This window comes from Macrobrachium nipponense, chromosome 7 (assembly GCF_015104395.2).
Source record: "Macrobrachium nipponense isolate FS-2020 chromosome 7, ASM1510439v2, whole genome shotgun sequence".
Classification (NCBI taxonomy): Eukaryota; Metazoa; Arthropoda; class Malacostraca; order Decapoda; family Palaemonidae; genus Macrobrachium; species Macrobrachium nipponense.
This window is the reverse complement of record NC_061109.1, coordinates 96001068-96027166: the sequence shown is the minus strand read 5'-3', so window position 1 is coordinate 96027166 and position 26099 is coordinate 96001068. Positions and strand designations below refer to the sequence as shown.

The following is a 26099-nucleotide window of genomic DNA, read 5'->3' as shown; positions in this document are numbered from 1 at the left end:
GGAGAGAATATGGGTATTGCTCTTCCGTCTACATCAGAAGCGGACTTTTCGACCTTAGTTGACGCTTCACGTCGACAAGGTCTGAACTCGGCACGTATTACGTGGGGCATTTCTGAACTGGACCATCTCCTCAAGGGACTCTTTCATGTATTGGAAGTTTTCAACTTCTTAGATTGGTCCCTTGGGGTGATGTCCAAGAAAGCCCATGATTCTGAAGGAATCGAACCAGAAGTCCTTTTGTGCATATTGTCTTGTATAGACAAAGCGGTGCAGGATGGCTCGTTTGAGATCTCCTCTTTGATTGGAGCAGGTCTTCTAAAAAAGAGGACGGTATATAGTGCCTTTTTAACCAAGGCAGTCTCCCACGCTCAGAGGGCAGCGCTGCTGTATTCGCCTTTGTCTGACTTTGTTCCCTTCTCAGTTGGTGAAGGACATTTCTCGTTCATTAACTGAGAAGGCGACTCAGGACCTTCTGACGCAGTCAGCAAGGAAGAAGAAGCCTGCTTCTACACCTGACAAGAAAGGACCGAGTACATCGGTTCAGCCCTTTCGAGGTGGCCCTACCTCCAGACCTCCCGCAAGAAGGAAGGCTCCTGAGAAGAGAGGTAGGTCTGCCTTTCGTCCCTTTAAAAAGGGAAAGTGATGCTTCTCTCTCCAAGCACCAGTAGGTGCCAGGCTCCTGGGATTTGTGGAGGCCTGGACACTTATAAACGCAGACGCGTCATCGTTGTCTGTAATAAGGAAGGGATATCGTATCCCTTTCCTGAACACTCCTCCCCTAACGTCAATACCACGGGAACTAACAGCCAAGTACAAGGATCCTGTGCTGAGGGATACTCTTTGATCGATGGTGGAACAAATGTGGGACAAGAGAGCGATAGAACTAGTACTGGATCAAAACTCCCCGGGGTTTTACAATCGCCTTTTTCTGGTTGCGAAGGCCTCGGGAGGCTGGAGACCAGTACTAGACGTCAGCTCTCTGAACAAATTTGTTCGGAAGGAGAAGTTCTCGATGGAGACTTCTGCCTCAGTCCTTGCGTCATTGCGACAAGGAGATTGGATGGTGTCTCTAGATCTCCAGGACGCCTATTTTCACGTCCCGATCCACCCTTCATCGAAGAAGTACCTCCGTTTCATGACGGGGGGAAGGATCTTTCAGTTCAGAGCCTTGTGTTTCGGCCTGTCCACAGCTCCTCAGGTCTTCACAAGCCTGATGAAAAATGTGGCGAGGTTTCTTCACCTCAAAGGAGTAAATATCTCTCTGTATCTGGACGACTGGCTCATCAGGGCCAGATCAGAGAGAGAGTGCTTGGAGGACCTGACGTTAACTTTAGATCTGATCAAAGCGTTGGGATTGCTCGTGAACCTCGAGAAGTCGCAGCTGACCCCCAGACAGAACTTAGTCTATCTGGGGATTCAGATGGATTCTCGGGGTTTTCGAGTATTTCCTTCGCAAGAGAGAATCGCAAAAGGTTTGCAGATAGTCTCTCTCTTCTTAAGGAAGGAACAGACGTCGGCGAGGGAATGGTTGAGCCTTCTAGGGACCCTTTCCTCGCTCGAACAGTTCTTCCCGCTAGGAAGACTTCATTTACGTCCGCTTCAATTCTTCCTCAAGAAGTCTTGGAGTTGGAAAACTGGACAACTTTCGGACGCCTTTCCCATTCCAGTGGAGATAAGACCGCACCTGGAATGGTGGTTGCCCCCTCTGGAAGAGAACAAAGGGATCTCTCTAAGGACCCAGAACCCAGACCTAGTGTTGTACTCCGACGCGTCGGAGAAAGGTTGGGGAGCAACATTAGGCTCGAAGGAGGTGTCAGGCACCTGGGAACCAGCGCAGGTGTCTTGGCACATAAACTGCAAAGAGCTCTTCGCCGTGCATCTGGCTTTGAAGAGTCGAGAACCTCTGGTGTCGAACAAAGTAGTGCAAGTAAACGTGGACAACACCACCGCACTTGCCTACATTCGAAAACAGGGAGGGACTCACTCCTCGTTCCTTTACGAACTGACGAGAGACCTTTTGCTTTGGACGTCTCACAGGAACATCTCCCTTCTGACAAGGTTCGTTCAGGGAGTAAAGAATGTGAGGGCGGACAGACTCAGCAGGAGGAACCAGGTCCTTCATACAGAGTGGACCCTACACGAGGAGGTGTGTCAAGATCTCTGGTCGCTGTGGGGGACACCTCATGTGGATCTCTTCGCCCACATTCATCTCCAAAAGGCTGGCAGTCTTTTGCTCGGTCGTGGAAGACCCAAGAGCTCTTATGGTAGACGCCTTCCTGCTAGATTGGTCTCGCGTAGACGTCTATGCTTTTCCTCCATTCAAAATCCTGGGACTAGTACTAAAAAAGTTTGTGGCGTCAAAGGAGACGAGGATGACATTGATAGCCCCCTTTTGGCCGGCCCAAGATTGGTTCACGGAGGTGGTAGAGTGGATCGTAGACTTTCCAAGATCCCTACCAAGAAGGATGGATCTTCTCAGACAGCCACACTTCAAGAGGTATCATCAAAACCTCCCCGCTCTCGCTCTGACTGCCTTTCGACTATCGAAAGACTCGTCAGAGCGAGAGGGTTTTCTCGCGAAGTTGCAAGTGCGATCGCGAGAGCACGCAGAACCTCCACTACGAAAGTATATCAGTCGAAGTGGGAGGTTTTTAGAAGGTGGTGTAGAACTAAGAAGTTGTCCTCCTCCACTACCTCTATAGCGGAAATTGCTGATTTCCTTCTATTCCTGAGAGAGCAATCTCATCTAGCTGTATCCACAATAAAGGGATACAGAAGTATGCTCTCGGCAGTCTTCAGGAATAGAGGATTAGATCTGGCAGATAATAAAGATCTCCACGATCTCATAAGGTCCTTTTGAGACTTCAAAGTCGAAGGAACCGGTCCCTCCGAACTGGAACCTAGACGTGGTTCTCAAGTTTCTTTCATCTGAAAGATTCGAACCTCCTCATCTGGCTTCGTTTCGAGACATCACCAGAAAATGCCTATTCCTATTATCTTTAGCTACGGCAAAGAGAGTTAGTGAATTACATGCTCTGCAAGATAAAGTAGGTTTCAAGGGAGACTCAGCTATTTGCTCGTTTAAGACCCTGTTTTTAGCTAAGAATGAGAATCCCTCGAATCCCTGGCCTAAGTCATTCGAAGTCAAAGGCATATCGAGTCTCGTAGGCAGAGAAGCAGAAAGATCTCTATGCCCTGTAAGAGCTCTAAAGTTCTACATTCAGAGGAAGCATCAGATGGGAGGCTCTAGACAAGGTCTTTGGTGCGCGGTAAAAGACCCCACAAGACTGATGTCCAAGAATGCTCTGGCATTCTTTGTGAGGAACGTCATTACAGACGCACATAAGGTCTGTTCTGACGAACAGTTACGACTGTTGAAAGTTAAAGCTCATGAAGTGAGAGCAGTAGCGACGTCTCTCTCGTTTCATAAGAATATGTCGCTTAAAAACATCATAGATACGACATTTTGGAGATGCAACTCAGTATTTGCATCTCATTACTTGAAAGACGTTCGTGTGACATATGAGAAGTGTTTTTCTCTGGGTCCTTTCGTATCGGCGGATACGATTCTGGGTACGGGAGCCGACACCAATCCTTAAAAGTATATACTTTTCTTTTCTTTTTGGATATGGTCTGGAGTCTCTTCGAACAATGGAGGACTTGGTTTAGCACGGGCGGCCGTCTATGTTGTTCAGTAAGAGAATCTTGTCATATCTAATTAGATGAGTATAATTTTTTTTTAGAAATTATGTATGTGTGCGTAGTGGTTTTTGAGTTACGGTTGTTGTGAAGAGTTCGGGGATAACTCGGAACAATCCTTAGTTCTAACATATGGTTAGGATCAGGTGGTCGGGATTGGTTGTGTGCTCCTTCATAAGGTGTATTGTCATATAAGTGGATCAGCACCCATTGACAAAGTCCTTTCAGGCTCTGCCGAGTAAGCGAATAAGACCCCATCGGCAGACCCACAAGAACTCTTGGCCATAGATCATATATCTCGCTAAAGTTTCTTGAGGTGATGCAGACTACTGGGCAAACACCCACGAAGTCTACCACCTATCAGGTAGGAACCAAGGTTTTATTTATACCTACAACATATGTTGTTTACCTGTCTATTCCATATAGTAGCTGTCTCTTACCCTCCACCGACGGGTGCCAATCAGCTATGTATATATCTGACAGGTAAGTTGATTGTATGAAAATGATATTGTTATGTTACAATAAAGTTTCATACATACTTACCTGGCAGATATATACAATTAAAGGCCCACCCAGCCTCCCCGCAGGAGACAGGTGGAAGAGAGAAAATATGATAGAAAACGGGGATGGTTCCTAGTCCTGCCGCCCAGGGCAGGCCGGTAGATCACCTGACCTACCTGTAGTGAGTGGCGCGAAATTTGAATTTCTGTCGGGGACGACGGAGTCTTAGCTATGTATATATCTGCCAGGTAAGTATGTATGAAACTTTATTGTAACATAACAATATCATTTTACTTTAAAAAAATTGTGATTTTTCATAACTAACAAACCTGTGGTCTTAACTTATATGGTTCACCTCAACCAACCCCTCATTTAATTACTACTTGGGATATAATAAACTGATGTGTTGTAACTTGGATGGGTTATGGCAGGTCAGCTGTGCCTTCCTCCTTTCTGCCATCTTGGCTAACTCCCGTTGCCACCAAAATCCTTGTATGTACTTTAATTTTTAACCGGACTCCAGCAGGCACTAGAAAATTTTCCTTTACATGAAGACCACAGGTTTGTTAGTTATGAAAAATACAAATTGATTAAAATGTCATTTTTCATTGTGGTTACTTGAATGAAGCATTTAGATTTTTTGTTTCCTCACACGATTAAAGACTTTCAAGGTGCTGTAATTTTGTTTTGCATATTGTTCATTTGTTATAAATACATTGCATAAATACATTGCATTTTTTCAAGTTTGCTAACAGTTGTAATATCATTATTTTTCAGATAATTGCATTTGATGAGTTGAAGACTGATTACAAAAATCCAATAGATCAGTGCAACAGTCTAAATCCGGTAAGTAGTATGTGACATGATATTTTAAGACCAGTGTATTTAATAATGAAATAAAATCTATAAATCTGGTTTACTGAAACAGTAGGCCTCTCATATTGTACTAGAAGTTAAACTGTGCTACCATATTACTGAACTGTATATAAACTTGTTTGTTTGATCAGAGATACAGATCAGAGCCTTTTATGTAGGAGTAATCCTTAGCACAAGCTGGAATTGGTCGCTGAAACTTGGTGACAGGGTGGTTAACTGGTGGTGTGTGGGAATCCCCCATTCACCTGCTATTATTGAGCACTTTTTCTTCAGCTGTTGAGAGAGAATGTTTTGCTGCACTTCTGCATAGTGCTAAGTTAAAACTTTTTCATCAATTTTTTTTATTGCATGTATGATGTTTCCGTGTGTTTTTTTCTGACATGGTTCTCAATAATAAAAATAAGCAGTCAATTATGATGGAAGGGACATAAACAGTTGTTCACATGCTTTGTGTAGTTGTTCTCCCAGAGGATACAGCTTGTAGACAGAGTAATGCGAGAGGTTATCTTCCTGCTCCTGCTTCTCACTGTTGATCTTTTCCTCCTCTCTTTCCTTGCATTCTCTAGTCCCTAAGGAAAGTACTACTGTACTTGTAGATAGAGTATAGTGAAGAAACACAGTTTATCTTCCTCTTCCTCCTCGTCATTATTGATCTTTTTTTTTTTTTTTTTTTTTTTTTTTTTTTTTTTTTTTTTTTTTTTTGTATTGGAAGCCCTCTCACAGATCCTGTGAAACTTTGAAGTTGGAGAAGTCTGGAACAGTCTTGTGGAACCTTGACGTTGTTTTGAGTTGATATTGAGCTCTCCATTTTAACTTGTACGCTCTGCCTTGCTCAAGAACCTCACTAAGAAGTCTTTTCTTTGTAGCGTTAGCCTCAGCGAAAAGTAAGCAAAATCCAGGTAATGGATAGGAATTTTGGATTTGCTAGAGTTTGCTCTCTCCTGTTAGATTTTCTTGCCAAGAATGAGGAGGTGTCTAAGTCCTGGCCCGCTCATTCATTATTAAGAATTTAATGGAAATCCTTGGGCCAGAGGAGGAGGAGGAGAGGCTACATACTATGTCTTTTAAAAGTGCTTCGTTATTCATTCAGAGGACAGAGAAAATAAGAGGGCCTTCAAGCTGCCTTTGGTACTCTGTAAGGAATCCTTCACGCCCGCTATCAAAGAATGCCCTATCATTCTTTCTTAGAACTCCTATTACGGAGGTGCATTCTCACATCCAAGAGGAAGTTCTTTCACTTTAATATTAAAGTTTAAGCTCATGAAGTATGAGCTGTCGCTACATCTCTTGCCTTTTGACATAACATGTTAGCCTTAATTCTTCAGTCTGCGTTTTGGAGATCCAAGTCAGTTTTCACCTCTCATTATTTGAAGGATGTAGAAACAGTTTTTTAGAACTGTGGTATGTTAGGGCCTTCAGCCATGGCTGTTGTGGTGTTGGGAAAGAAAGCATACAGGGCCTTCTGTAACTTTACTGTCTCCACGCCTTGTTATAAAGTATGTTGAGTTTTTGGGAAGCCTGCGGGTACAATGTACCCAGAGTACCCTTCATTGTCTGTTTTTATGGTTAGGGTTGTGGTTTTATTAGTAGTATTAATGTAGTTGACGGTGCGTGTTATTCTGGTCTTCACCCATGGCAAGGACAACATTGTATTTCTTTGTCAACCATTGTGTACTTCCATGGCAGCAAAGTTCCTGGTCATTGCTGCCATGCCACTTACATGTTAAAAGAATGCCGACCAGAGGCAGTAATCACCTGCAGCAGCTCTCTTACCAGGTAGGGTACAGGAAGTATTGGCATAATGCTAGCAGACTTTCAATTTCAAAGTCATCTTTTTGCTTCATGTTACTGTATTTGATATTAATAGTAATTCATTGGCTTTAATGATTAATATATAATCCCACATTTTGTGATAAGCCTTGCTTACCTCTTGCATAGATGAGACAGGAGAGCAACCTGGTCTTACTAAAACTCACTTCAGTCTATTGCTATAGAACTTGCTGAGTAAAGTATTTGTGTCTCCATGGTTCTATATGAAGTCCTATAGTAGAGTAGTGCCAATCATATGACATTGTAATTCCTTCAGTTCAACCTTCTTTTGTCATTGACTATTCCTCCCTTAGTCCCTCATAAGGTATTGGTAGGGTTCAGTCTTTCTTAAAGGTGTTATGACTGTCTCTATTTTTACTTTTCTTTCGTTGTTGTATTTGAGTACTTACGAGTTTCTTTTATTCTCCTTCTCTCTTCTTCTTCTGGTTCTTTTTCGTAGCTATGGGTAATGTTTGGAAGGTTATCTGTTATATGGGCTAACCTCCACTTATCACTTGCGATGAGTTTCTATTCTCTAGGAACATTGTAGTTTTAATTCTTTTCTTCCATGTCTCTCAGGAGGGCTTGTTACATGGATACGTTTTTGGGATACATGGCAAGTTAAACACCACTTAATTAATCTTACTTATAATTAGAGTATAAGTTTACAATTTCACTTTACACAACACTACATTGGAAACAGAGGGAGAAAAGATACAGCCTCCCCGTATAAGGCTTAGTTCCTAACTAACTTTCTCTGGGAGCTGAAATGAAGTCTGAACCTAACTCACAATTCTAGCTCCTCCTTAACTTCTTACAAAGACACATCCTACTACTTCTTGAGAGGCTTTCCTTACTTCCGGTGCCACCCCTAGATTAATCTGATTGGTTTTGTTTCTCTACGGTAACCACCCACCGAAGGTGTCAGTGTTCAGATTTTCCACTGAAGTTTGCATTTTACTGTTTTTGGCAAATGGCTACTTATGTTTTGTCTCGTTTTCGAAACTGCTATTCCTGCAGTCTGATGCTGCCACATCTACCTCCTTTCCTACCTTAACTTCTGGTAGATTCTTTCATTACTCTACTCTCACTCTATATATTTCTACCAATGGATTTTCCTAACTAATTGTCCCTACATAATTATTGACAGACTCGTTGTTTCTATGACACATTCCTCACCTTGAGGAATGTGTCATAGAACAACCTAAATTTTATATTACTGTTGTCAGGTTTCAGTGCTTGCCACGTAATCATGAGCACCAGTCACCTGGAGAGAGAAATTGATACCTTTCCTTCTAGATCTTCATCCTTGAGCAATCCCTTGGGTCTGTTATTGAGAAAAGGAACCAGTTCTTGACTTCTCACTTCTACAAGAAATGAAGAAGTCAGTAGGGTTATCTTTTGTTCCTTGGCCTAGTTATGGCACTCAAGCCTTTGTTGTAGTTCTCCCAGTGTATCTCACCTATGGTTCACGGTTGGGCTTAATACGATCTGACAATATGTTCTCTCCATTATGTGAAAAGGAAGGGAGCACGGATAAAGTGGCTGTTCCTACTAAATTAGATTTCCGTTTTCTTTTGTGTGCAAGGCAGATTTCCCTTGTGTCTTACCTAGACGCTGGTTTCATAGGTTAGCCAAACTTTGGCACAGGGCCCTATCATCTTTACCATTGGATGCCAGAGTGTACTGTAGGATGCTATTTAGTCAGACTTTGTAAGTTCAGTACATTTTGGGTGGTAACAAGATGTCTCTACAGACTTTCTCATATGCCAGACGTTTTGGAATGTAGTAGTGGTTAATAACCTCAGTTTTTTGGTTAATCCCCCATGAGACTAAACCTCCCTCCAGAGAAGTGAGTATTTAAAAGCAGAGGTTTGTACCCTTGTAAGAACATAACAGATTCAAAATGATTTGCATTTTTCATAAAGGTAGTTTTCTCCCATCCCAGCTGATTGATTCCTAATTGTGCAATGGAGGGTAAGGTCTCACAGCATTAATCACTTCTTTGCTTGTTGAAGCATATAATCAACATTTGGTAAACTTTCTGTAGTTGATGCTTAGGAATGTGAGGTTTGTATTTTAGGCAAAAAATTTTTATGATATATTATGCTGCAGTACAGGCATTAACTTTTTTACTGTTAATATAGAAAAGTATTTAGTATGACTTTCAGTTGAGCCTAATAGTATAAGTAACAATGATACACAAGTAATTGCAATTAAAGTAATGGTTGAATGTAGTAAGTAAACTGTAATTTGACTACACACATTATGAAAATTTAATTTTTAAACCTTACCTTTATATGATGGTGTATTCCCCTGCATTAGCAGGAGGATGGAACGTGAAAAAGTTAATAGGATCATTCGCTTTAAACTGTCTACAGACCCATCCCCTTTTGGGTGAGTCACTGGTTTGAATTTCTGTTGCTTTCAGTTTTTCTCCTGTCCTTGCTGTATGAGAACATAGTGGAAAGATTGTTGACAATCTCATTGCAGAATTGGATTGTTGTTGGATATTGATTTGGATTTTCTTAGTTTTTGTTTATTTAGGATGCCTTTTCAGGAAGATAGGAACAGGTCTTACAAGATTTGTAAGGTAAGGGGTGTAATACCCTTCTATATTCTTTAGCAGATGGTCTCAACACTTGCATAAAATGCACAAATAGGGATTGTGCATTTGAAATTTGTGCAGATGAAATCATGAATGCTTATGTGAAGTATAGGAATAGAAGAGAAGCAGATAAAACTAGGATCTGGGCAAGAGTTTATCAGGTGCTTGATCTGTCAGATAGTAGCTTTTGCTGCTCTTCCTCTGTACCTAGTGTTGCTTCTCCTTCTCAGATTTGTTCCTCTTTCCAGGCTTCCAGAATCATTCAGGATATGAAGTTTGGTATGCTGGAAACTAATGTAGCCTTTCTCAGGGCTACTTATAAAAAATTCATGGAATTTATCATGTCAGTCCCTGCTTCATTACCTGCACATATTAATTGGCCTGTTTTTGGATTTTCCCCTTGCTGCAGAGGAACAGCCACACCCAATCTTCCTGTAAAATATACCTTGGCTACACCTCACTGCTTGAGGTATAGTGAAGCAGGCTATGTCTGTTCTGGTTTTAGTCTTCCCTTGACCATCCTGGCATGTGTTGTGTGCAAGTTGGCATTTGGATGTCCCACTAAGTATTTGAATATGCTACATTTCTAATCTTTGAACACAGTCTCCTTGAAAAATTTGATTGTTGTTAAGATTCTGTCTTCTTGGCCTTAACTTAAGCTACAAGAGTTTGTGAACCGCAGGCATTCTCTTGTGATGGGGGCTTCGCTTCCCAAGGAGCAGTCCTCTGATTTTTTGCCGCTTTATGTCTATAAACGATTTTGTCACATTCCCTGCTGTCTTTTGAGGTCTCTTAGTTTGTCTTACTTGGTGCCAGATTGGGAAACGGTCTTCCTGTGTTTAGTTAGAATGCTTTCACTATATTTAGAAATACATGAGAGATAATGTCAAGCTCAATAATCTCTTGCATTCCTAGGAAACTTAAATTGCCAGTCAAAAGAATTCCATCCTTTTTTCTCTAAGGCCCTGGTTAAGGGTGCCCACACAATTCTAGACCCCTCTTTTTATGCCTCTCCATAAGTTATAAATTCTATGATGTGAGAGTAGTGGCAACTACGATTGATTTCCTCAAGAACCTCTCTAGAGATTTTTTAATGCTGCTCAATTAAGATGTCCTGTATCTGCATCATATTTTTTGCAAGACAGATTTTTAAAGTAATTTCTCTACTTTTGACAGAGAATGGTATCCTCTACAAGGAACCTCCAGCATGATTCAGTGGTCCTTGTTGTATATAGTGAATAAGTTTTTGTTTGATGACAGTATCAGCTGATGGCATCTGATTATTAGGTGAATAGGCTATGTCTTATTCCATGTGGAACTTGTTTTCATGGGGGTTTATTTGTCCTTGTTAGTTCCCCACCTCATTTTGTAATGTGGAAATCAGCTTAAGGATTATTTGAAGAACTTTGATTTTAAATATAAAATTCAATTTTAAATACTTACACCTCTGTCATGCAATCACCTTTCTTGCCTCCCCACTCAAGTGGAAGGAGAAAAACTGAAAACAATAAACATTTGAATTAGTAGTTTACCTGAAGGAGATGGGTTCGTAAACAGTTTGAATTGAATTAATCCTAGTAGTTTGAATGTTCTCAGTGTAGCCTTTCCACTGACAGAGGGATACAGCTAACATGAAGAGAAGTAAGTAGTGAAGAAGTAGTAAATTTGATTTTAAAAATTGACATATTTCCTTTACAGCTGGTGTTACCCGAGTATGGCTTGCACATTCTGTTCAACGTGCTCTTCCTGTGTGCAGGAGAGTGGTTTTCGTTGTTCTTGAACATTCCTCTCATTGCATATCATGTCAACAGGTATGTTTAACCATTACACCATTATAATGTAACTCTTAGTATTTTTTATGAGTCAGAAGTTAGTGATCATTCTTTTTTGTGCAGTGTAATTCAGAATTAGTGTCTAATGTTTGTAATTTACTTTGCTAGATTTATAGTATATTTTGATGAGACATTCTCACAATGCCAGAATGCTAATAACTTTTTTTATACTGTAAAAGGTACCGAAGCCGTCCTGTGATGAGTGGTCCAGGTCTGTATGACCCAACCAGCATCATGAATCATGAAGTTCTAAGTCAGTGTCAACGAGAAGGCTGGATCAAGCTAGCCTTCTACCTTATGGCATTTTTTTACTATCTGTATGGGTATGTATCTATTTAAAGTTTTGTGAGAATCTCTCAGTTGGAAGTTGCATAAACATATGAATGTTAATTTTGCTATTATGTTGTAACCCCTCTCTTGAATGGTTGAAGTTATTTTCTTCCTTTTTGGGTTTATAAATGTTCCTTTTGATACGTGAAATTTATTTGGTGTGAATGGAATGCTACATTTTCATATATTGGTAAGGTATAATTTTTAGATAGAATTTAAAGTTTGTGTTGTATTTTATATGAATGTGCTCTTGGTGCAAGCTTCTTTGGTCATGAAGCTTGGTAGCAAGGTAGTAAATTAGCAGGAGTGAGGGAAGGGGAGGAAGTACCAGCCACTCACTCGAATGTTAGCATTTGCTCTCTCTTCGGGGTTTTCACAAATGATTAATGTGATTGTATATATCCTTTTTAGCGCATGCGGCTTGACACTGGCCTCCCACTCCAGCTTTTCTTGAGTTGGTTTTGATTGTGGTAAGGGTGCAAAGGTGTTCTGGCTGTGGCAGGGCCTTTGTTCACTTTGTCACCCTTAAATGTTGATCTTCATACTGTTTGTTCTCTTTACAGGGATCAGGTTTGCACACTAGTTTTGATCTATGCTGATTCTGCTTTCTAGAGGAGGCATTGTATTGAGTAGAAATCTAGGAAAGCTTTATCATTGTCATCAGAGGCAACACTCCTTTCTTGCCAACTCTTGGAGGAGATCCTTTCACCAGGACCATTACTTATGACTGCAACCATTCCTGAATAATTCACTCTGACTGCTTGGTTGTGGGGCCAGCTCAGGTAGAAATATGACCTAATATTACCAGTGCTCCAACTTTGCTAACGTCTCCAAAGTGTCTAACAGAGGTTTACAGATCACCTTGCTATAACCAAACAGATGCTGACCCTGATTGATGCTGCTGATAGTATTGCAGCTTATGCTTTTGTTGTTACTGTTTAAGCAGCTGCTGGTGAACTCCTGTTCCTGCCAAGACTGCCTAAATTACATCTTTTAGGGTGAGTGGAAGAACTTGGTTAGGTCTTTAGTGACGTGGCCCTAGTTCACAAGCATGTTCTTGTACAGTTGCTCTTACTACTTTAGAAGTATGAGCATCCCATGGCTACTTTCCTCTCTAGTTCTCCAGAACCTGCCAAATGCAACACAGACATTGTCATGACCAAAAGCTTGTTCCTGATAGCGGCACCATTCCTCATAGGACCACCACTAGATTCTGAGATGATTGTCACTTGCTCAGTACTGTTCAGACCATGCTATGTTGGATACCATTCAGCATTGTTCTGGTAGCATTTGCGTGCTCTCCTGGCCCAAGTAACAGTGTAAGCAAGTCTTGATTATGCAGTTTTGTGTAGGACTGAGAGCAAATACGTGTCTTCAGATTCTCGGTTTTTGTCTCGTATTGCTTATAGTACAGGACATGTGACTCCACAAATTTGATTCGGGTTGTATCTCTCCTACTACGTACTGTGTCAGGATCATTAGGGCCAGATGGCCTCCTACTGATGAAGTTTTCTGCAGGTTGAGTAAGAGGTACTTTCCACAGGTCATTGGGCTTATTCATAAATGTAAAGGCCTTGAGGAAGCAACTTCGGTTTTTCTTAGGCACCCACTATTATTGACAGTAAAGACCTTAAGGTTCGCTTTGAAGGTGCTCTGATCATTCTGACTGCCCTGGTTCCTGGTTAGGTTGACTGATTTTTAGACCAGAATATTCTCTGGCTTTTAACTGTCTCTCTAAGTTTCCATTCCTCTGATCTGTCATTGGAAGCATTACACCTCAGAGGGTACTGAGACCTCCCACATGCAAATGGATTGTTAACTGATGAACAATCCCCACTTATAAGATTCCAAAGCCAGAGCCATGGAATCTGTTGCTATGACTTCCTTCAAAGCATCTTTATGGTTGGTCCTATGGCTCAGCTGGATGGCAAACTCTATCGTCTCTCATGTATGTTCTGAAAAAGGCAAGGTGAATTTTGGAGGATGTTTGTGTTGAAAGGACATTGATTTCCTCTCACAGTAGTTTTCATTCCTGTTGGTAGGCTTATGAAGTTTGATGCTGTTTTTAATTGGTTCTCTGAAGAGCAAGGTTGATGTGGTAATGGAGGAAAGGCGTACTACTGAGATATTTTCATTTAGTTTTTTTAAGTCTGAGGAAAGGCCAGACATTTTCCAAGCCCTGATCAAGACCTCTGCAAGCTTCTGCTTGTATGAAGGCTTGGTGTATTTCTCCAACCCTTGCAGCCTACCTCTCAAGCCTTTGCCTGGAAGGCAAATAGGGGAAAGAATAGAGGTGGGCCTGAGGCTGACATGCCTATCTTCTGGTACTGCGAGTAAGGCATGCCTGTCATGCCACTGGGCAACGTAGTTACAATGGGGACCAGGGCCTTGGGTAATTGCAGGCTAACTTTCAAGGACTTTCTCTCTCTCTCTCTCTCTCTCTCTCTCTCTCTCTCTCTCTCTCTCTCTCTCTCTCTCTCTCTCTCTCTCTCTCTCTCTCTTTTTCATTTCTTGCTTAGAGATAAGCAAGAAATGAAAAAGTGGGAAGGATATGGAAAATACAACTTCTACAGTAAAAATATAAAATGGTCAGAAATTAATGAAGAATTAAACAAAGATTGGGATAACATTTTCGTAAGTGATGACATAAGGGTAAATACGGAGATATTATATAAAATATTGGAGATAATAGTGGAAAAATATATACCGAAGAAGAAAAGTAAACATCATTCATGCATACCAAGAGACAGAAGAATCTTGTTCCAGAAAATCAGAAAGTGGAAAAAAGGTCTTGCAAAAGAAAAAATGCATGGAAAGTTATAGAACTAAAAAGTAAGATAGAAAATGCAGAAAAAAAGATTATACAATCAAAAGAAAATGAAAAACGGGACTTGGAAGAAAAAACCCTATTAAACATCAAGCAAAACCCCAAACTATTATACTCATATGCGAAGAAGATGAATAAAAGAAGAATAGAAATAGGCCCTCTGAGAATTGAAGGGAGATTAACGAATGAAAAAAAGAAAAAAGGAAATTTGCAACATACTGGCAGAACGATATAAGAGAGAATTCACCCCTAGAATAGATAATGAAGATAATGATATAGAAGTAAGGGATGAAAATAGTGAATATTTAGCTGACATAGATATTAATGAAGCTGATATTGTGCAGGCTATTAATGAAATTAAAAATGGAGCTGCTGCAGGGCCTGATGGAATTCCTGCTATTTTGTTAAAGAAAGTAGTTCATTCTATCGCAAAGCCACTTGCAATATTATTAAGACAAAGTGTAGATACAGGCAAGATATATGATGAGCACAAATTAGCGTATATTACCCCTACTTTCAAAAGTGGATCAAGACTAGAGGCAAGTAATTATAGGCCTGTGAGTCTAACATCACATATAATGAAAGTGTATGAAAGGGTAATGAAGAAAAATATTATGAAACATTTAATAAAAAATAATTTGTTTAATAAAGGACAACATGGTTTCGTACCCGGAAAAAGTACACAAACCCAACTGTTAGTCCACCGTGAAAACATATTCAAAAATATGAAAAGCGGAAATGAAACAGATGTGGTTTATTTAGACTTTGCAAAAGCTTTTGATAAAGTAGACCATAATATATTAGCGAAGAAAATTAGAAAACACAATATCGTGGATAAAGTAGGAAGATGGTTAAAAGAATTTTTACACAACAGAAAACAGATAGTTATTGCAAACGACGAGAAATCGATGAAGCCAAGGTAATATCCGGTGTGCCGCAAGGTACGGTGTTAGCTGCAATACTGTTTGTTATTATGATTGAAGACATAGACAATAATGTTAAGGATTCGGTAGTGAGTAGTTTCGCAGATGACACAAGAATAAGTAGAGAAATTACTTGTGATGAAGATAGGAACGCTCTACAAAGAGACCTTAACAAAGTATATGATTGGGCAGAGGTAAATAGGATGGTATTTAACTCTGATAAATTTGAATCAATAAATTATGGAGACAGAGAAAGAAAGCTATATGCATATAAGGGACCTAATAATGAGACCATCACAAATAAGGAAGCAGTTAAAGACCTTGGTGTGATGATGAATAGGAACATGTTATGCAATGATCAAATAGCAACTCTGTTGGCAAAATGTAAAGCAAAAATGGGGAATGTTGTTACGGCATTCAAAAACAGAAAAGCTGAACACATGATTATGCTTTATAAAACATATGTTCGTAGTCCACTTGAATATTGCAATATGATATGGTACCCACACTATCAAAAGGATATTGCACAAATAGAGAGTGTACAAAGGTCCTTTACAGCTAGAATAGAAGAAGTTAAGGACCTAGACTACTGGGAAAGACTACAATTCTTAAAATTATATAGTCTGGAAAGGAGAAGAGAACGCTACATGATAATTCAGGCATGGAAACAGATAGAAGGAATAGCAGAAAATATCATGGAACTAAAAATATCAGAAAGAGCAAGCAGAGGTAGATTAATAGTGCCCAAAAATATACCAGGAAAAATAAGGAAAGCACACAGGACATTAATCCACTACGCACCAGCATCGATAATGCAGCGTCTATTCAATGCGTTGCCAGCTCATCTGAGGAATATATCAGGAGTGAGGGCGTAGATGTGTTTAAGAATAAGCTCGACAAATATCTAAACTGCATCCCAGACCATCCAAGATTGGAAGATGCAAAATATACCGGAAGATGTACTAGCAACTCTCTGGTAGACATTAGAGGTGCCTCACACTGAGGGACCTGGGGCAACCCGAACAAGATGTAAGGTCTGTAAGGTAAGGTCTCTCTCTCTCTCTCTCTCTCATATCAAGGACTGTCCAAATCTGTCATCTTGTGTTTGAAGGTAAAGTCATGCTGAAAATCATGGCTTTTACAGTTGTTTTGATGGAGAAGACACCTTAAGGGCTGGAGAAGGATAATTTTCTCATTCTCTACTCCCTGGACAGCTTAGGACCTGTTGTCTGCTCAGTAGATTGTGTAGACATCCAATCTCCTCTCAGATGAAGTCTTAGGCTGGAGGTAATCAGAGAGCATAAGGTTGCAAGTCCAATAGATGTATGTATAACTGGCTTCTATCCCTCCCTTCTACTCTTCTTTCCCTCCTGTGCATGGCAGTAGTAAGGTCATGTACGTACTGGACTGAACCTTGATATAGGTAAGGTACACAGTTGAATATTGTATCTTAAGAGCTTTGACTCATGTTATGACTCCCTCTGCTCTCCCTTCTAATGGGGTGGGGCACCTCATTTTATGACTGACACAAGTACTAGATGCCATTTGACTTGTACCACAAACTTTAGTGCAACACTTGGTACTACAAAGTTTTTCCAGAGAGAAAAAGCACAAACACATCTCACTTTGGCTCTATCTATCTCGCATCTTTATAGTATCAGAACTGTTTTGGAGGTTACATGACTTATTGGCTCCTGCTCCTTATCTTGACTGAAAACACGGCATTCCTCGGGTGAACTTTGATTTGCTAGTATGTTGAGAGACTATCCTCTCATCTAAAGAGAGTCACTATACACAAATGACAATGGTTTGTATTTCCATATGAACAAATGCCACATTTTTTAAAGTGTACTATTTTGTATTTTTCCTAGGAATACAAGCCAGAGACTTTTACCATAACCCCACCTTTAAGTTGCCCTTCTTAGCTCCTGTTGCCAAAGGAAAAAGTGCTGGCTAATGGCAGATGAGTTGAGGACTTCTACTCATCACCTATCTCCAGTTAACCACCTTGATACAGGCAGTCCCTGGGTTACGGCAGGGGTCTGTTCCTGGCAGGGTGCTGTAAGCCGAAAATCGCCTTAGCCTGAATTATAATAAGTATAATGGGAATAAATAGCACTTACTGTGCTGTAAAGCAGGTAACGTCGCCATAAATCCACTTACGGCGCTGAAAATTTGTGGTTAATAGTATCATAAAACAAATGTTGTAAGTTCGGAATGAGTAACCTGGGGACTGCCCTAATCAAATTTTCTGTGCTGATGAATTTTGGTAATGATTGTGTTTATGGACTAAAACATAATATTACATTAGTAGAGCATGCAGTGCTAGGGTATAGTTCCTTACCCAAATATGAAATGAAGTTATCACTTGTCCTGTTGGAAAACTGGAATGGGACAAAAAGTGTTTTTGTCATTAATAGCCATTCTGTAATGTTCCTTTGGAGCATGGTTCTCATTGCACTGTTACTTATGGCAGCAATTTTATATATATATAGATATATATAATATATATATTTTACTATATATATATATATATATATATATAATTTAATATTTAATATCTATATATATATATATATATATATATATATATATATATATATTTTATATATATATATAGGCAGTCCCCGGGTTACGACGGGGGTTCCGTCGTAAGAAAACCTTACTTTTAATGCTTTGGGTGCATTGAAAACTATGTAAACTGCATTCTTATTGCATTTTTCAATTGAAAACTATGTAAACTGCATTCTTATTGCATTTTTCATAAAAAAAATTAAAATATTGATTATTTTGCATTTTTGGTCTCATATTTCATCTGCCAGATTAGCGTTGTAGGCGTCGTAACCCTGGAAATAATGTCTGATGAATATAATTGAGAAACGCCTTAACCTCGGAACGTCTTAACCCGAACCCGTCATAACCCGGGGACTGCCTGTATATATATATTATTATTCAAAATTCCACCTCGTCTCCTCCCAGAAAATACACTTACATTGAAGTTTTATACATTCAACTTACCTGTCAGATATATACATAGCTATTACTCCGTCGTCCGACAGAAATTCGAATTTCGCTGCACATGCGGCAGGTAGGTCAGGTGATCTACCCCCCCGCCGCGCTGGGTGGCGGGAATAGGAACCATACCCGTTTTCTAATTCATAATTTTTCTGTCGCTGGAATGTAAACAACGTTTGCAGTTCCTCCAGACTTGATTTTTGGATTTCATCGCCATCGGTCTACTGGGCTATCTTTTGCAGGGAAGTACTGGATCTTTGGTTCGGCATACGCATATTAATTTGTTTTTATAACTTTGGCTTCGAAAATTTCGAAGAATTGTTTACGTGTAACTACCGAACTTTTCGGTAGACACTCACATAGTTTGCAAGAAGGAAAATTTTAATATTTATTCATAATAACGTGTAGTAAATGTTAGAATTGATTGAGCTAACTTCCTTCTTGAGGATGTAAGGAAAGAATAGTTACGCTTCCTTTAGAAGTTTATATAGCTCTCGTACTAACGAGCAGTTAGAGCATTAACAATACTAGTAGTGTGGTATCCTCATCTCCTTCTTACTTCACAGAATCTTCAAATTCATATTGCAAATTGAAGACAAAGGAATGTAGCTCAAAATACGAGCTATTGAAAGGTAAGAAGTGATTTTAGTGTTAGTGCAGTGGAGGGTGCGTTCTGATCGGCTCTGTTTCGCTCCCAGGCCTAGACCTCTTCCAAGCTCACATACCCAGAGGAGAAGGAAAGTCGAAAGCCTTACGGAGGTTATGGAGAATCCCCTTCGATCAGGCGTCCCCTCGGCAGGATCTGTAGAACGTCCCAGACTGCCAAGTTCGCCATTGGAAAGGCGTCCTAATTAGTAGAGGGTGCGTTCGATCGGCTCTGTCTCGCTCTCAGGCCTAGACCTCTTCCAAACTCACAAGCCCAGAGGAGAAGTCGAAAGCCTTACAGAGGTTATGGAGAATCCCCACCGATCGGGCGTTCCCTCGGCAGGATCTGTAAAACGTCCCAGACTGCCATGGATAGCCATTGGAAAGGCATACCTTTTAAAAAAGTGCGTCTGTTCTTCAGGTTTCTTCATCTTACATCCGAAAAGACGAAGAATGTACATGTTTGGAGTTCGGACGATCTGGCTCGTTCTCTGAATAAGAGAACACTGACTCACTGAGCGAGAGGCTGAGAGCCAGCCAGCAAGCTAGCGCGAGCCACGTTCCAACAGACTAGCGCGAGCCGCGTTCCAACAGACTAGCGCGAGCCGCGTTCCAGCAACTGAGTGCGAGCCGCGTTCCAGAACTTTTTTCTTGGCGCAAGGCGCCTTCAAAGAGAAAACAGATGGCTTAACTAAGGAGCCTTATAATAGAGTGGCAATCAGAAGGATGCTTCCATTGAACGTTTACTGGCAAGAGGCTCGTATAACAAGACTAGAGGCGCTCGGATCTATTAGGGCGCACGGGACCTTCCACGCAAGCGGAACGTTCCAGGAGCGAGTCTCCTTTCTAGCGTGCGGAACATTCCAGGCGCGCGGAACTATCCAGACGCCAGGCGCTAGGCGCAAGGATCCAGACGCCAGGCGTCAGATGATTCCAAAATCTTCATTTGAGAGAGAGGTCAGTCGCGAGACTCCTCTTTGAGTTTTTAACTTGAGCAACTTTCCCCTGGCAAATGTGCAAGATGTCCAACAGGCGGCCGTTGCTTTTGTCAGAAGGATTCTGATACTAAGAGAAGCCCCTTTTCATTATTCAGAAGACTCCTGTGTTAGGCAGTTCCTCTCAATGCGGACTCTTTCCTTCATCCATGCTCTTCCCTCGTTTTGAGGAGGCAAGAACTTTGGGAGTTTTTCTTAATAAGAATCTCATCGACGTTTGGGTATGATGGCGGATAGGAAATATCTACTTCCTTCCGTAAACCCTAGTGATGAACAGGAATTCTGTCTCTTCCGCGATTTATGAGGAAATCACGAAGATTTAAAGAGTTCCTGGATTAACTTCGTTCCTTAAGGATATATATATACTCTTTCTTTCGTTCTATTAACGAAAAGAACGAAGATAGTAGAAGGTAGTAGAGTTTCTACTGTATGAGAATACGATACGGTCAAATCATAAACACATACCGTAGTTACTTCTTTTCTGTGCAACTCAATTACCAGTATCCTTCTACGACTTTCCTAGGAAGGACTACACTTAAAGGGATTGTTAAGACACACCTACTTAGCTTCTAGATTTATCGAAGTCTTGTTTCGCTTAATATGCTTTAATAAGAACTTCCTGAAGTTCGATAATAATTTTATAAAATTCCTTTATTAAACGGAGTAGCTGGCAACTCTGGAAGAGTAAGCGGGGACTGCTTTCGCTGAGAGCCTGAGACCAACGCAGTACGCCTACGCCTATGACTGTCAGTACCATGTAGGTGTCAGTCATGAGCGGTCGGGTGTATCTCTCTCTCCTGCGGGATGGAATAACTTCCGTATCTCTCCCCTACAATCGCGGTCTTAACCTCGGATTGAGGGGATAGTTAAGCTAACATAAATAAATATTGTATGCCTTTTGCTAAGAAGCTTTCAATAAGAGAGATAGTACAACCTTTCAATGCTGTTTACCGTAGGTAACATTATTAAAGGATTCTATCGCAGCAGAACATTATATTATGTAATGCTCTCAGGCTTACGAAAGCATAGCTTATTAGAGTACCTGCTCAGAAGATGGATGAGTCGGATGGGAAACATTCTCTTTGGGGCAGAACTTGTTTCCCTGAATGGACTATACTACGTATATAAAGCTTTTTCCTACTAAGAACGGAATTAACATGTGAAAGGATGTCGGGTACCATAAAGGCACAAGTGTTCTGGCACATAACATAAAAAGAATTAGAAGAAAGCGCCAGTCTGGCGCAATGCTCCAGAAGTGCCAGCCTGGCGCAAAATTTGCGCCAAGAAGCGCCAGCCTGGCGCAAATTTGCGCCAGAAGCGCCAGCCTGGCGCAGTGAGCCAAGAGCACCATCCAAGATTTTCTCGTTTTAGCGAGTTATTAACCTAAGATTCCAGTAGCCTCTCGGACACCAAGCTCGGTAACGGCAAAATTCGTTCCTGATTTCGTTACCCATTTAATCACTTAGGTCAATTCCACGACTCTCTCATATCGCAAAGAGCATCGAGAATCTCTTTTTTTTTTTTTTCGCTCCTATTCGCGTTAACAAAGAGATCCTTCTCGATCGACGATAATAACTGTTAACATGTTTAACATTATTGGAAAGAGTTGTGAGAACCTGCGGAAAGTCTTCTTCATAGATATCTCAGTAAGGTAGAAAGACGAACAGGCTTCCTATAGACTGCTTCCTTTTCCTACTTCTCCCCCGATTGAAGATGACGGGGGAAAAGCTTCAAGGAAGATTATCTTGGCAGTACAAGAGCAACTGGCCTCTTTGGTTGCGCTTCCAATCAAGAAGTCTCGTCCTCTCTCCCCTGCGAAGCGAGAGGCGTCATGCAGACGTGAAGCTTCCAAACATATCGCAGAGGCTTCGGTTTCGAGAGCGAGATCGGGAGAATCTTACGGAAGACACGTAACGCGAGAGAGACGTGAGACGTCGTCAAGACATGAAGCGTCATTTAAAGCTGCTTTTAGACGCGAGGCTCCAACCAAAAAATTTGGCGCCAGTTAGGACGCCTTTTGAGAGCGAAGCGTCTTCCAGGCGCGAGGCGTCATCCAGACGTCAGCAGCCACACAAGCGGGAGGCGTCAGCCAGGACGCTTGGCAGACTAGAAGCGTCATCCAAGCGGGGGGAAGCGTCATCCAGTTATGGAGAGAAGCCTGGGCTGTTGGCGCCTTCCAGGACTATTAAAGCGGGGAAGAGGAAGGAATATCATTCCCTTAGCCCCTCTCCTATTAGGAGTTTGTCTCCTCCAGAGGAAAGACGTACTGAATTAGCAGCGGAGACTCATCTAGACCGAGAATTAGAAGTAAACTCGGAGGAGCAGTATCAAGGAAGAGAAGGACTGTCGAACTATAAAGTTTTGACAGCCTGGCTTCTAGAGGAGTATGGAGACGACTTGACTCCTGCCTCTCCTCCTTCTCCGCGCTCTCTCTCTTTTCTCGAGTGCAAAGACGAAGAAATCTTCGTCTTTTCTTAGAATGAAGCCAGCCATTTCGATGAAGAGGGCTCTTCAGTCTTTAGACTCTTGGATGAAGTCGAAGAAGGAGTTAGTTAGAACGGTCTTCTGCATGCCTCCAGCGAGACTAGCTGGTAAAAGAGGCATTTGGTGTCAGACGGGAGAGAATATGGGTATTTCTCTTCCGTCTACGTCAGAAGCGGACTTTTCGACCTTAGTTGACGCTTCACGTAGACAAGGTTTGAACTCTGCCCGTATAACTTGGGGCATTTCAGAACTGGACCATCTCCTCAAGGGACTCTTTCATGTATTGGAAGTTTTCAACTTCTTAGATTGGTCCCTGGGGTGATGTCCAAGAAAGCCCATGATTCTGAAGGACTCGAACCAGAAGTCCTTCTGTGTATTTCGTCTTGTATAGACAAAGCGGTTCAGGATGGCTCGGTTGAGATCTCCTCTTTATTTGGAGCAGGTCTTCTTAAAAAGAGGACAGTATATAGTGCCTTTTTAACCAAAGCGGTCTCCCACGCTCAGAGGGCAGCGCTTCTGTACTCGCCTTTGTCTGACTTTTTGTTCCCTTCTCAGTTAGTGAAGGACATTTCTCGTTCATTAACTGAGAAGGCGACTCAAGACCTTCTGACGCAGTCAGCAAGGAAGAAGAAACCTGCAGACAGCCTAAAGAACACTGTCATTGTCTGATGAGGAGAAAGACCGGGCCTACAACCTGACACAGATGCGCTAGATGCGAACATATAGGACAGATAAGAGTGTCCGATGTGGACATTGCCAGACATCCTCGAGACTCTACCAAGCTCGAAGCTCCGGCAAGTGGGGAGGAGCCAACCAGGCGCGAGGCGCCAAGCAGGCGCGAGGTACCAGCCAGCCACGAAGCTCCAGGCAGGCGCAAGGCGTCACTCCAACCGGGCGCTAGACGCCAGCCAGGCGCAAGGCACCAGCCAGGCGCGAAGCTCCAGGCAGGCGCGAGGCGCCAGGCAGGCACAAAGCGCCAACCTGGCGCGAGACGCCAGCCAGGCACGAGGCGCCAGCCAGGCGCGAGCAGCCAGCCAGGCGCAAGCCAAGCTCTAGGCGCGAATCTCCAGCTAAGACGCCAGGCGCGAGTGAGGCGCCAGCCAGGCGCGAGACGCCAGGCAGGCGCGAAGCACCAGGCAGGCGCGAGGCGCCAGGCAGGGGCGAGGCGCCAGGCAGGCGCGAGGCGCCAGCCAGGCGCAAGCCAGGCTCTGGACTTCATCCAGAAGAGATCTGTTACAAAGAAAGCCCTGGTCTTCTTTGGAAGAGTGGAATCTCTAAAGCACTTCTTGAGTAACTTGATGTTTCCTTCAAACAGCTAAGAATTAAAAGCGCTTGAAGTGCGAGCTTTTAACAATTCTTGTTCTTTCCATAACAATATGTCGTGAGAGTCATATTAGCTGTAATAACGGGAGATGCAACTCTGTGTTGACTTCTCTTTGCACGAAGGAGATCAAGTGGGCCTATGAGAGATCCTTCTCTCTTTGTTATACGTGTCCACGGATGCGTTGCTGGGATAGGGAGCCGACACTGATCCTTAACTAGTAAATTAAAAAAAAAATTTTTAATTTTAACAAATAAGTGTATTATTTTCTGAGGTTATTTTGAAGAAATGAGTTTGGGGATAGCTCTTTTCAAATTAAGCACAAACCCTCGTGTTAGGATCAGGTGATCGGGATCGGTGTTGTGCTCCTTAAATTATGCCAATAGGCATTGGTGTATTGTCATGTAAGTGGATAAGACCCCATTGACAAATGACCACTAGATTCTGTCAAGTAAGTGGATAAGACCCCATTGACAGATCTACAAGAACTCTTAGCCATAGGTCACATCCTCGCTGAGGCTCTTGAGACGAAGCAGACTACTAGCAATAGCTAGGAAGTCGACCCTTCGTCTAAACACATAGGAACCAAGGTTTTATTTATTTATTACCTACAATGTATGTTGTTTACCTGTCTATTCAGTAATAGCTGTCTTTTACCCTCCACCAATGGTGTGAATCAGCTATGTATATATCTGACAGGTAAGTTGAATGTATAAAAATGATATTGTTATGATACAATAAAGTTTTATACATACTTACCTGGCAGATATATACAATTAAATGGCCCTCCCAGCCTCCCCTCAGGAGACAGCTGGAAGAAAAATTATGAATTAGAAAACGGGTATGGTTCCTATTCCCGCCACCCAGCGGCGGGGGGGTAGATCACCTGACCTACCTGCCGCGTGTGCCGCGAAATTCGAATTTCTGTCGGACGACGGAGTAATAGCTATGTATATATCTGCCAGGTAAGTATGTATAAAACTTTATTGTATCATAACAATATCATATTTAGGTCTTGACTAGAGGACGAGGGGTTTGAACAAGAAAAAAAAAGGTTGAAACTTCCAAGGCATAAGGCCAGGGTTACTGAAGAGGGAGGAATTTACATAAAAGCTGGACTCTAGTTTTAAAAGCACTGTATTTACATAAATTTACAGAGGTCCAGGAAACACAGGGGTAGGTGAACTTCTCTCAGTCCACCTGAACACGTGGGGGAGCAGCCCGGCCAGGTTTTTAGGAAATTTGCACAACGGAGCAAAATTGCAAGCTTTGAAGGACTTCCAAGTCCTACCACAGCCAGGCACAGCGTTTGTCTGCAAGTAGAGGGGCATAGGCATGAGGCAAGGCACACGTGGGGTGAACGTTACTCACTGTTTCTCTCAATCAAAAGGACACTCAGGGGTAATTGCAATGACTGGGAAATTTACACAGCAGAAACTATTTTGTGGCTTTAATTCACTAGGGGAATGTTACTGGTATCACAGGGGAGTAATTACAGAATTGAGCCCAGATGGCGAAGGGGAATGAAACACTGCACAAGTTGCCTTGGAAAATTAAATGAAATGCAGACAAAGATAAAACAATTCCCTGGTTGAAATGGAATTCCCCGTACAGTACCTTTAGATGATGCTGGTTGTCTCCTTCTGTAAGTTGCGACACTATGGACTGTTAAAAATATACTTGGGCTTCCCAAAGCATGGAAAAGTGGGGGGGGCAGCGGCGTCTGGTAAGGGGCGAGTGGTCTGACCTAGCCTAGGTCCCGGCGTCTTCTGAGGCCTTTCTTCTGGATTTAAGGCCTTTTCAAGCTTTCTCCTGGATAGATCCTCCCACTATATATATATATATATATATATATATATATATATATATATATATATATATATATATATATCTTATTATTATATATATATATTATATATATATTAATATATATATATTTATAAGGATACAGCATCCCCGGGTTACGACGGGGGTTCCGTTCTTGAGGCGCGTCGTAAGCCGGAACGACACTTGGAAATATGCCTTAAACTAAGAAAAAGTTAGAGAGACCTTACCTGTGTGACATGCAAGTATTGCATGATGTGTAGTGTGGTTATTTCAATGCCAAAGGATGGTTCTTGAAGGTATAATTCTTTATTAAACTCTTGTGACACTATAAAGCACAATGTACTACACTTAATCCTTAGGTTAGATTATACACTAAACACTATTATACACTGTACACTAATCCTTTG

The 26099-nt window shown here is 41.7% G+C and overlaps 1 protein-coding gene across 1 annotated transcript in view; it reads left to right on the top strand.

The window, feature by feature from the left end:
* Positions 1-26099, top strand: part of LOC135217288 (protein cornichon homolog 1-like) — a 103738-nt gene that overhangs the window by 63666 nt on the left and 13973 nt on the right. Inside the window, exons 2-4 of the mRNA XM_064253039.1 lie at positions 4978-5046; positions 11192-11304; positions 11505-11648. Of these exons, the coding sequence (XP_064109109.1) occupies positions 4978-5046; positions 11192-11304; positions 11505-11648 (326 nt within the window). The remainder of the gene's footprint in view (positions 1-4977; positions 5047-11191; positions 11305-11504; positions 11649-26099) is intronic.